The following is a 13,447-nucleotide window of genomic DNA, read 5'->3' as shown; positions in this document are numbered from 1 at the left end:
CAGTGTAGACTGGAATTTTGATGCATCATTTTAATAACCACAAGAGCACATGCCTCCACCCATCAACCCTTTATTAACAGTTGTCATACAATAAAATGAACTTTGATTAGGGGTGGACTCAAAGGAACACACTCATAAAGACGAGAGTTGACCATCTGATGTTTAATTGGAACAAGACTCCCAGTACATCTGCAGTCACCTAATTGTTGTTTTTTTTTTTTTTTTTTTAAAGTTATTTCTAGGAATCTAGCTAATACTATTCAAAAATGGAGGAGCAAAAAGATAGATCAAAAAAAAGAGAAAAAAGACATGAGTGAGTTGCTGTTTCACCTTTTCATTGTTTTGATATAATTTGGGAAATTTTTATTTATTTAATAAAATAGAACATTTAACATATACTGCTGCACAGTAGCACAAAATGTCATAAATGTCTACTTTTGTTCTTTCTGTTCTATGAAATCATTTCATGATTACCTTTAATGATTATTATGTTATTTCTATATTAACACTGATAGCAAACAATAAAGTACATTTCCTGATATAAATTATATAGTATAGTAAAGTACATAATGATTAATTTGTTTGACACAATTATACATATTTATTTGTAATTCTGAATTTAAAAATATAACTTTCAATGGATTACTAAAACTTGAAGTAGAATTCCATTATACATTTGCATTATTTTATTAGAATTATACTTTGAATAACGTTTGTTTGTTTGTTGGGGGACTTTTAATTACCCATTTGATTCCAAACAACTGGAAAAAAAGCTTTGTATAGCTCAAAGTAGGCTCACATCTTGCTTGCTTTGGAGAGAGGTACCCAGAAACCAAGTTATAAACCTGCTGTAAAAATATCCGTCCAATTCTTTTTACAGTACCTGTATCAGTTTTGAACTGTTTATAAGCCAAATGTGTCTGCATTGTTTAAAATTATGATTTGAAAATGCTTTTCATATATCATATAATATTGTGGAGTATGTTCATAACTATGTTGTTGAATTGACATTTTTCTTCTTCTTTTACACACATTCTTTTGAGTAACTTAAACATAAAGCAGCGCATAATACTGTCTAATACTGGTTTGGCTAATAGTTTTACAAGTTAGTTTACAAGTTAGTCATTGTATCAGATTGTATAAATCAATAGTCAGAAATGAATTTGAATTGGTATTTTTTTTTTTTTTTTTTTTAATGTTTTTATCATACCTGTATTAGTTAAGGTGATGTGCTTTTGTTGAACACTGGTTCAGTAGCTGGCTGTTATCTCAGTGATATGAAAGCAGGTTAGCTGACTAAAAAGTACAGGCACTTCTAGGTAAAAGTACATCTGACAAAATATATACAACACTTTGAAGCACAGGCTTATGGTGTAAACAGAATTATTATATGTTTGTGCCAGTGATATTTATGAAACAATTTCCTGTATACAAACTGCCCCTTTCTCTATATTCAACAGCAGAGCAAAATAGTTGTACAAGTTAAAGTTAAATATAGGACATTAACATAAAAGTAAAAGAAACTAGTTTCACTAGAGCATGTATTTAACTACAAACATTAGACACTAATGATACCATCTTATAGTTCTAGAAATAAGCTAACATTATTTACTGGTACATTAGAAAACAAAAAAAACAAACGTAAACGTTTTCAAAAATAGGATCTCAACTGAGTGATCTCGATTTCAAAGGTTTAATGTGTGCATTATGTATTTGTATGATCTCAGTGGCTAAAACTAAAAACTTTAAATGTCTGAAACAGTTACAGTAAAAAAGATGAACCTCAGAAAAGGCACTCGAGTCCCAATGGAAATCTCTAATAGAACAGATTTTTGTTTTGGCAGAGAGACCTGGGATCCTTTTCAGCTAAATCCAATTGGTGCCGAAAAAGAACGTAAAAGAAGAGGTTTTGTTTTTTTGCAGCATCTGTTTGCTTTCTTTGTTGGACTTTTAGTTCTGGGCTCTGCGTTTATTAGTAAGGTAAGTTACTGTTCAAATCTGTCATAGCAAATTTAAGCTTCTTCACTGGCTTAGTATGATGCATCACAAGCCAATGTAACAGCCTCATTAGTTTTGTTCATTATAAACCTGAACTATGACATATTGATTGTGGATTGTTTCTACACTTCACTTTTACAACAGGTATTATTTCAGAAACTGCTTGTAGTAATTATATTTTCACTCCCAACGATGCCGAAATCTACAGTAATATCTCTGTGTCTCCCCGGTCACATGTCTCATGCAATCAGGAATGAATGCTACAGTAAGAGCTGGAGATGAAACTTGCATGGTATTTTACTGTTTGTGGATTTATAAAACATATAGCAATATTTTTGTTTCTTTCAATACAGGGTTCCCTGCTAGTTCTTACTACAATGGCAAGTGAGAATTCTTTGATTAAAAAGGACAGGGCTTTCCACCTCCTTATGGTTGCATGCAGTTTAGCCGTACCAAATGTGCTGCTATTTCTGAAATCACTTTGGAAATGTGCATTCAAGAGCTGTGTGGCACCTAAAATTAAAACAGTGCTTGTGGTAAGTTGCTTGTGGTCAATGTCATCTTGTGTAGTTTGGTGAGTAAACCGCAAAGTAAAACTAAGTGGTTCTGACTGCCCAAACAACAAAATCTGTTGTGAAATCTTTACAAATCAGTAACTGTGATTGGTTGATTTTCTTATATGTGTTCTATAATGCTTTACCATGCTTGCCTGTTCTTTACACTCCAGTACGTTTTTACCAGGAAAGCGTATTTTTTGATAGAACCTCCCCCAAATTTATTAACTATATTTATTCTTTTTCAGCTGTATTTAATTGTGCATTTTTTATTATTATTTTAAAAAGTCTAGTTGCATTTCATATTGTTTTTTATTTGGTAAATTGTATATTTTCATACTAAAATGTGTTTTGTTTTTCTTCTAAACTGCAATTTCTCTATTTTTGTTTTAGATATGCCTGATTGAATCCTTTGTGTCATTTGGTACTTCACTCCTTGCACTAGTTGCAATGCCCCATTTTGATATTCTGACCAGCCTGTTCATATTAGGCAGCGTTTGTTTTTTCTCATCAATTTTCCAGGCAGCATTCCATTTACAGAAGAAAGCTTGGAAAATAATTTTTCCAATTTGTTCTGTTGTGTTTGTGTTAGCCGGCTACATTCTTTTAGGACTAGATTATTATATACGAACAACATCGACTATTACTAATGGGAATTCATCAAAGGACTATTTGTATGTTGGTCTTGGTATATTTGCATCTATCCTGGTGTCTCTTAACTGGTGGGAAAATTCATTCCAAGCTAGTGATAAACCGCATAATACCCTGATAGAGTTGGAAGGATTCAGAGACTTTGTATTTGTGATTTCTAGCATTCTGAGGACAGCTGTTATTGGCATAGTGTTTGCAGTATATATCACAATTGAAGGTGTTGATTGGTCAGTTTTCAGTAACGTTCCAGCTGATACTGTCCAACGAGGTGTTGGCCTTTTTCTATTGCAAGCTTTTGCCTCTGCTGTGTGCCACTGGTTTGGGGTGGTGAGCTGTAAAATACATGCTGTCCGCTGCAGCTTTGCTCTCCCCATTGTGCTAACAACACCTGCGGTAGTCATTGCATTTGTGGCATCATTCTTGGTGCAGTTTAGCAATATCCTTGAAAACAATATCAATGCCACCATTGGAGGGTTTTGCTCAGATTTTTATGATTACAAACTTATGGACACTTCAAAGCTGGTCTTGGATGAAATCTCCAATAGCATTTGCCATACATCAGTACGGTATAACGAGCCCTGGGGCCCTGCAGTAATGGGGCTAGAAGGTCTGTGCTGGTGGGTCGGGCTGTTGTGTTCAACCTACTACATTTGGACTCAGAAATTCCAGAGAATAGAACGGACATCTCAGATATTTGTTCGCCGACTCTATGAAGCTGCCTTCATCGATCAATCCTTACTTTTAAACACCAGGATCATCAAAGAGAGAAAACAAGAGAGGTACATCCAATTTATTTTGTGTTCTTTCACAAACATTTAGTGTTACCTGACCTATTGTGATTAAAAACCTATTGTAAAAGAACCTTGGATAAAATTTTTTGAATATGACCAGAATATGTAAATGTATACATTTTAGGATTAACTGTAACCCGCTATTTTTTTCATATCAATTTTTTTTTTAAATAATATACTTTTCATGTTTTTGTTAGATAACATATTTAATACTGTGATGAGAATGTAACTGTTAATATTTATTTATCTTTTAGTGGTAAAAAAGTTGAAAATTGCGTAATTTACCTCTGTGCAACAATGTGGCACGAAACTTACGATGAAATGTTAAAGATCCTCACATCAATGTTCAGGTAATATTACTGCGTGCCATTAGTTTATATTCATGTTACAGAAAATAAGTTATTTAACTTTTCATAAACCCCATTGTATTATATTTTTCACTTTAGGTTGGACAGATATAGGGGTGATGTGAAAGAACAACATAAAGATAAGTTTGATTTTGAATGCCATATATTTGTGGATGATTCATTTGAGAAAGATACCTGCCATGTCAACAAATACGTGAAAGATCTTGTCAGTGTTGTAATAGAAGTTTACAGGTAATTAAAACAACATTGCTCTTCTTTTGAGATTTTTTAGTTTTTGTTTTATTTGTGTTTCAGCTATTACAGTTTATACTGAAAGGCTAGATGTTCGAAACTACAGGATAAATAGAAAATCTAATGGAACTGCTGTATTGATAATACAAAATATTGAATTTTGTGTGAGGAAAATTACAAATATAGCCATACCTCATTAGTTATGTCTTTCCTCACTTGTGGTTTATTTTTTTGAATAGTTATACAATAGATACATTGCCGTAGTTTCCTTGACATTTAGTATTCTCCTCTCAACCTCCCCTGTTCATTTTGTAGGGTATTTACCAATAAGGAGCCTGATGAGGTGTCAATATTTGAAACACCATATGGAGGACGATTAACCTGTATACTTCCAGAAGGAAATATGTTATATATACATCTGAAGGATAAACAGTTGATCCGTAACAAGAAAAGATGGTCGCAGGTACCTTTATTGAACATTCTCTAAAGCGCTCCCTGTTCACATGCTCTAAAGCGCTCACTGTTCACTGAAAAAGCTTGTTATGCTGTACACTATTTTTTCAAAAGATGAAAACTACTATATTGCATTGTTTTTTTCAGATTATGTACATGTACTATTTGCTTGGATGGAAAGGCTATATTGCTAATAATCCTCAAAGATTGCAGGTAATAGACATTTTATTTTCATTTACCCTTCATTTCATGTAAATACCCATTACACATGAGTAAATGGTCAAGGGGTATGGGGTTATTACAAAAAATGACTACATGGTGACAACAAATCAATTGCAAACGTCAACATTAATTGAAATATTATTGAAATGACACTGGTCTTCTGCTTCCTGAGCAGGCAATGAACCACTTGGGTATTCAATTAATATATTTAGCAATCGATTAGGAAAAATACGCAGAATACAAATGTAGATGCTGTGCAATAGCAATTTTAGAATTATTCTATTTGCATGTTAACATAGGATAATATTCTCAAATCTATTTACTGCAAATCGTCAATGGCAATTTTTTTTTCTGGAAGAAAAAATACCAAATACATTCTAAAAAATGAAACAACTTAAGACCACTTATAAGCAATAATAAAATGTCTGAGTTTTTTTTTTTTTGTCAGGTGTGGTAAATTAGTTTGGTGCTTTTTTTCAATTTTGAGTAAAGAGCTTTGAGAAAGATCTCATTAAGACATTTTACAATATCCAGTAAAGTATAAGCAGTGGTGTAGTCTGAAATGTGAAGACATTTTTAGTTCGTAATAGAAGACGTTCCTAATGCTGTTTTCATTGCATCAAGACGGCTACTGACTGAATCAGACAGTTGTGCGGGTGATGTTAGTCATGTGACTTAGCTTGCTTATTATGTGAGTTCCGGCTTGACTTCGCCACTGCTGCCTACAGAAAATAGAACTGGAATGGTGTTCCGGAATATTCCGGCTTGACTGCACCACTGATTATAAGACGGTTACAGTCCAGCCTGCTTACACTTGGCTCTCAAGAAACCTCATGGTCTTTAGACACTGTTGGCTTTTATAAAGGTGACTTACAACAGGAAATATTTTCATAGCAGCCTTTTTACCAGAGTCGTGGACATACTATACATGACATACTATACATGACATACATGACATACTATGCGTGACATACATGACATACTATGCGTGACATACATGACATACTATACATGACATACATGACATACTATACACGACATACATGACATACTATACATGAAACATGTTTTCATACTATACATGACATTTAGATTTGATGGTAAACAGAAACACCAAAATAACAAAACCAGGTGTCTTTTTACAGGCAGCCATTTTTGTTGTCTCATTTACCTGTCTTGCTTCTTCCTTTCACAGACAGTAGTTAACCCCTGTCGAGCAAGTCTTATATCAATGAATGGAAATGCCTTCATTTTGCCTCACGATGAAAATAACAGGAGAAAAAATATATCGGATGATAACACATTTATCATGGCTTTGGACGGGGATACTGACTTTCATCCATCAGCTTTGATCTTGCTGTTGGACCGACTTCGAATGTATCAAAATGTAGGAGCAGCTTGTGGAAGAATACACCCTACTGGAATGGGTATGTAGAGGTTGCCATACCTGCAGAATCAAAAGGGCAAGTGAGCAAACAGAAATGCTGTCTTACCACTGTGTCACCAGTCGGTGATAGTATACTTTTATAATATATATATATATATATATATATATATATATATATATATATATATATATATATATATATATATATATATATATACTCAAGTCTCAATTTTTAATTATATGTTATCTCTTTTTGCCTCTGTCATTATTATTATAAAATACATTTGAAAGACTACATTTGATAGATTGCTGAACCTTTGGTTTCCTTATTGCAGGTCCTATGGTGTGGTATCAGAAATTTGAGTATGCTGTGGGCCACTGGCTCCAGAAGACAGCTGAGCATGTTTTTGGTTCTGTTCTCTGCAGTCCTGGATGCTTCAGTTTATTTAGGGGATCAGCACTTATGGATGACAATGTTCTTAAACGATATACAACTACCGCAACTAAAGCCTCGGAATATGTCCAGTATGATCAAGGTGATTTTCATGCCTTTATTATTTCATTAATATCAAATGCATCCTGTTAGATTCCTTGTACCTGCACTGTACATTCTCACTGACCTTCAAGATTACAAGATTACTATATGCAGATGAATATATGTCATGTGCATTTTATTTCTCCTTTGAAAAAAAAAACATTTTTGAAGTGTTTTAGTTTTTATATCTGCTGGGAGAAAGTAGTTCCTTTAAAAATGTTGTGATTAGCCAGTTATTGAGGTGAAATGGGAGATGATGTTTGACCGTGTTGTTAGCAATACTAATATGAGGCAAGAAATGTAATCCCTTGGCTATACCTTTTATTTTATTGGAAGAGCTGGAAGGGGTACTGAGAGAGATGAGAAGTCATTGTAGAGTATAGTGTAACAAATATAAAAGAAAGCAACCGAAGCTTAGCTGACTGAGGAAATACAGTACTTAACAGCACAGGTGCTTATTATTAAGAGCTTTGTCCATCATGTAATATAAAAGTAATACATCTTCACTTTCTTATGAACCAATTAAACAGAGACTAATTTTTTTCTCATACTGTAGTCTCTTTGATGATTTCAATGTAATGACATTTTTGTATGTGGGTATAGAGGTCAATGTTTGGGTTAGGTGGGGCCGTCCACTTGTGCAGTTCATTACAATATAGAGTGCAGTACATTTTACTTTAGTTTATACAGCAAGTTGCTCTGTGCTGAGCTGAATACTATTTATATCACTACTCATTGAAACATATTTATACCACCTTAATGGCTTTGTAATTCAGCAGTTATTAAGTCTTTATGATTTGTGCTATAGTTATATGTAGTCCCCTCAGATATGTTCTTTACGTTGTGTGTTATTATCTACTATTTTTCTAAAAGGCGAGGATCGCTGGCTGTGCACACTGCTTCTTCAACAAGGCTGGCGAGTTGAGTACAATGCAGCTTCTGATGCCTACACCAATGCTCCTCAGGAATTTAATGAGTTTTACAACCAAAGACGGCGCTGGGGACCCTCAACGCTGGCCAATACCCTGGACCTCCTGCACAGTGGTGCAGAAACATCTAAAAGGAACAGCTCAATTTCCAGAGCGTACATATTTTACCAAATATTCACAGTTGGTTCGTCCATTCTGGGACCTGCTTCTGTTTGTTTGATGATAGCAGGTAACTGACTTACTTTTTTTTACACATTAGTTTAGTTTAGTGCAATCCCACTGCAATCTGCATTGTCTTTGCAAATGCTAGTGTGTTACTGACTATTCTTGACGTGACACAACTAGAGTAAACTCATTTGTCATACTTTTTTGTTTATCTTTTTTTAGGTGCCTTTTCTTTTGTGTTCAATTGGAATGCAAACTTTGCTATTTTATTAAGTGTTATTCCTCCTGCTGTCTACATCATAATTTGCTACACAACCAAACCTTCATTCCAGCTGGCAGTGGCTGCAATTCTGAGTGTATTGTATGCCTTTCTGATGACTGCAACCTTCTTGTCTATTATAGGTAGGTTTCTACACAGCTCCATCTTCATAACATCAACTTCATAATTCAGTTATACTAAAAAGGAAACTTAGTAATTGAGTACTTGTTTATGACAAGGAATGCTTTAGGTCTTTTTTTTTAAATCGTGTTAACTGAATTATGAGTATCTACATCTGATTTATATTTGATTTCCGCTTAAATTGAATGATATAATTGAAGTAAATTTGTACAAATCTGATTTGCTTCTTTTTTGGTTTCAGAGCTGTATCTCATGCATAAAATGTAACCACAGAGTATGTTCATTATATAGTGTCCTCACTATGCCATTTATTATTTTTCGTCAGGTCAAATGGTAGAAGAGAAGACCTTTATCACACCATCAGGCCTGTTCCTTGTGTCAGCCAGCATTTTATATGTAACGACAGCAATCCTCCATCCCCAGGAGTTTGGTCTACTTATTTATGGCCTGATGTATGTAATCTGCATCCCAAGTGGGTACCTGCTGTTAGCTATATATTCAATGGTCAACCTCCACATTGTGTCATGGGGTACCAGAGAGTCCACCAGTGAGGTGGGAAAAAAGAAAACTATGGGTGTGGTGTGTGACAAGAGGTGCACAATGTGCTGCTGGGATATAAAAATAGAGGTCAATCAAGAGACTAAGAATGTGGTCTTACAACAACTCCAACAGACAATTCAACAAAAAAATCTAAACAAACAACAAAATATAAATAATCTGCAAGAAATCCAACTCCAGACCCTCCCACATGGAAATGAGGCAGCACGTTCCAAAAGGTAAATATGTAATGTTGGAGGTTTTAGGGTGCCTTGGTGATCTCATTCAGAGATGTCCGAGTGCAGTAAATTGCATACTGTATCTTTCCCATTTCTCTTGATTTTTTAAAATACTTTTAGATACACATGACCCTTTGGATTTGATTCGAGATTTGATAAGTATAAATATTACAGCATAGTAACTCAATATTATCTCTTTGATGGCCATACAAATGATATTGTGCTACAAAAAAAATGTCATACAGTACTGTAGTGTCATGTAATAGTGCACTGCATATAAAGCAATGTATTTCTTTATTTTATGACACAATGTTTTAAATGGCTGACAGTTACTATATTCTTTGATGGAATCTGTCCCGGCAGGTACTGTTATGTTCAAAAGTTTTGCATCACCTAGGATTTTAGGATTGAGACATAATACAAAAAAATATATATGAACATAATTTAGATCTTTTATTTACCTTTATGCAATCAAAGAAACTACAAAATTATATTGCAAAAGTTTACCGTAGTGCAGTATTTCATGTATTTTTTGTATATGGAAAACTGCAAATTCTGCATGTTAATGCAACATTATTCAATAGGTTTCATTCGATTTATAAAGCAAAAATAGTTAATTCTATAGGGTGATGCAAAACTTTTGGCCATTGCTGTACTGCTGATTCTCTGTATTCTAGCATTAGACAAATGACAACTGTATTTGCAACACTGACAAACTACAATAAGTGTAGCCTGGATCTACAATGGTCTGTATTGTATAGCGAGATTTGTTTTATATACATACCGCTTGGAACTTTATGAGTTTGTTCGCCTCATGAAATTCCTTTAGTAAATGTCTACTTACACATAATTACAATGTAAAGTGTTACCATTTTTTACATTTTGTTACAGTGAAAACTCTGACGATGAATATGAAAATGACAAAGAAAATCACAATCACTTTGAGGTTGAGGATGAGGAGCAGGAGCAGGAGGAGGACAGGCAGCAGGACGGAATGCAAGATATACCTGAAAGTGGTAAGTATATACAGGGTATGAAATTCTTTGCATCACATACTACTAATCAATCCAAATATGTTATAAGAAATTTATAAAAAATGATTTTAACATGTTTTGTTACGAGCATCATATACAATTTCCTTGAGCTGTATTGTTAAAACTATTTATGAACAGACAATCAATGTTAAACCCAATTTGAAAATGAAACTGGAAAATAAAGTTAAACACATGTTTTTTTTTTTCACTTTTCTTTAAGTTTGGATTAAACCGGTTCAAGAAGAATTCCTAAAAAAACTTACTTACGCTAACTTGAAAAGAAACCTGGCCGAGCAAATAAAGCATGTGCTGAGAGACAAAAGGTACAAAGATGTGTGTGATGAATTGGTTCTCATGCTAACAGACACTTTGAATCAAGAACTATATGGCACAGTAGGTCCAGAAGATATATTACCTGACAATTTGATAGAAGAACTTAAGGAGTCCCTATATTTTTCCGCAAGAAGAATTCTGGCAATGGATGAAATGGAAATTCTGGAAATGAGAATAAAAAGAGCTATTGAAAAAACCCTAATGGCTCCTCAGGTGGAAAAACTACTTGATGTAAGTTATTTTTGCTTTGATATTTAGGTTAGAAACACCAGCCTTAAATAGCACACACTTTTGTGCTACTATGATGATCGTTACATCACTAATGATTTAAAGGGAACTTATATGTTTTGTAAATCTGACTCCATCACAAGTGCTAATATCTCGTAAACTCTAACCTTCACTTTGACCCGTGACTTAAAATGGCTGCCATATTTAGGTCAAGTGACTTTGGAAGTTTCTGCTTTCGTGAGGCAGTATCCATTGAGTTTATAAAGATTGTTTGTTGTATTTCTCAGGAAGAAAATGTCTTTTGGATAAAGTTAATTGAAAGATACTTGGAACCTTTGTCAGAGGACCAAACCCATAAAGAAGAGGTTAAAAGGGAGCTGAAATCACTTAGAAACAAGGTAAACTGAATTGCACAAGTGTAAATATTATAATATCTTATAGATAATCAGTTAGAACACATACATCAGATGTATAAGTCCAGACGTATCTAAAATAATTTATATTTACTAAATTAGTGTCTGGAATTCTGCAAATTTACATTTTAACAGCATCTGTGGTATCCGCAGAGATCCCCTGGTAACATTATGTAATGAGCAAGTCCCTCTGCCCTGTTGATTTAAGAGATTTATAGATTTATATTGTCACACCACAGCATTCCTTAATTCAGCACTGGATTTTAAAATATCAACACCAAATTCCAAAACTGCCATTGTAAAATCAGTAGTATGAAAAGCTGATGGATGTCAGTGGTCACAGTAACCCCTATTCTGAAAGTCAACAGAGTGTTCCTTAAAATGGCAAACGGTGACATTATCCAAATTGATTTGTTGACATTCATTGCTGAATTTCGGAATGCATCCAGTTCTGTCACAAGAATACAGTTTTTGCAAAACGTTATCACTGACAAGTGTAATACGTTGTTTACATCCATCTTATGTGAGCTCAGTTCAATAGATATATTTACATTAGGTATGCAAGTCCAAACTTTGTGTTTATTGGAGTTTCTTATTAGGAACTTTACAGTACTGTATTTTAACAAAGATTTATTTTTATTTATTTTTTTATTGACTGAATGCATGTTCTTCATATTTTCTGTCCCAGGCAACATTTCTTTACTTCATTGTCAATGTCCTCTGGGTGGTTGCTACATTTTTCCTTCAAGCCATTGGGGAAGCTATCAGTATCAAGATTCCCAAAGTCTATCCCAATGGCACAGTCACGAATGAATATCTTAATGTGGAGCCCATCGGATTGATGTTTCTGCTGACTTTTGCAGTGCTACTTATTGTGCAGTTTTTGGCAATGCTGTATCACAGGTACAGTAAAAACAAACTTCCCTAAAAAGGCCCTTTTACACTATCAGTAAAATTTTAGCAGTAAATAAGAACCAGTCCTAGTTCTAAATCAGTTTGCTATTTCCATTATTGCAAGGTTCAAAATATCTGTTAGAATAAACAAAGCTGATATTTCAAGATTGCCATGCTTCATGTGTGCTTGCACTGTTGTAGCTCCTTTATCTTTATATGCAGTACCGTAGTAAAAGCTTCCATCTATCTTTTGACCATTGCTTATATTGTTGTTTCCCTTTGCAGGGTATATACCCTTATTCATGTGGTATCCTACAGAAGTAAGGAAAAAGATTACAATACCAAGGACTCTGTGAGTGGCAACAGACTACCATAGCCAGCTTTGTTTTCTGTAAACATTAATTAAACAATACATGAAAATACTAAATCATCTTTGCTGTACCACTAGTGATAGTCAGTTGATTTGATACACAGTGCACATTTTGCTATCCTACAAATAGCTAAAACAGTGGCATTTTTTTTTTAATTCGGAATAATATAAGTGTTATACAGTTGGATTCCCATATCATTATTAGATCATTTGAATGTAGACATTAAAATAGACCCTGAATGTCTTTTGAATTGACATTTACTATTTAGTGCTATTCAATGGCCATTTTAATAAGGAGTAATTCTGATGTATAATCACTAAATAATGTCCCCCAAAAAGTGAAATGTTTTTTTTATTGTTTGTTTGTTTGTTTTCTCTCCTAAACACTGATATGTTCCTTTTTTTACAGGATGATGAAGGTAAAGATGGATTGACAATTTCTAACAACCTCTCACCTATCTTACTATAGATGAAGGCACTCTGATGTGAAAATACAAAATAGGAATTATTGTTACAGACCTGTTCTGTGCTGATTTATTAGCTGTTGGGACCAGTCGTTTGCTTGTTTTATTGAATGTTTGTAGGGCAAGCATTGCATTTTAACATTCTAGAATTTCAAAGATTTACCCCAAATATAATAATGATTGAGAAAAAAAAAAAACTTTAACATGTTTGGAAATATTACATACTGTATTATTATTATTTTTATTATAAA

The 13,447-nt window shown here is 33.9% G+C and overlaps 1 protein-coding gene across 1 annotated transcript; it reads left to right on the top strand.

Annotated features, from left to right (window-relative positions):
- Positions 1–266: 266 nt before the first annotated feature.
- Positions 267–13,201, top strand: LOC121316387 (chitin synthase chs-2-like). Its single transcript, XM_041251465.1, has 19 exons — positions 267–313; positions 1,845–1,980; positions 2,352–2,534; positions 2,946–3,982; positions 4,249–4,344; positions 4,441–4,593; positions 4,909–5,056; positions 5,194–5,259; positions 6,464–6,695; positions 6,991–7,191; positions 8,064–8,348; positions 8,507–8,686; positions 9,010–9,460; positions 10,352–10,476; positions 10,715–11,058; positions 11,343–11,453; positions 12,157–12,371; positions 12,648–12,714; positions 13,142–13,201. Exons 1-19 carry the CDS (start codon positions 267–269, stop codon positions 13,199–13,201), a joined length of 4,137 nt encoding a protein of 1,378 aa, XP_041107399.1.
- Positions 13,202–13,447: the final 246 nt, after the last annotated feature.

The sequence above is a fragment of the Polyodon spathula genome, chromosome 5, assembly GCF_017654505.1.
Source record: "Polyodon spathula isolate WHYD16114869_AA chromosome 5, ASM1765450v1, whole genome shotgun sequence".
Taxonomy (NCBI): domain Eukaryota; kingdom Metazoa; phylum Chordata; class Actinopteri; order Acipenseriformes; family Polyodontidae; genus Polyodon; species Polyodon spathula.
This window is presented reverse-complemented; position numbering and strand designations above follow the sequence as displayed.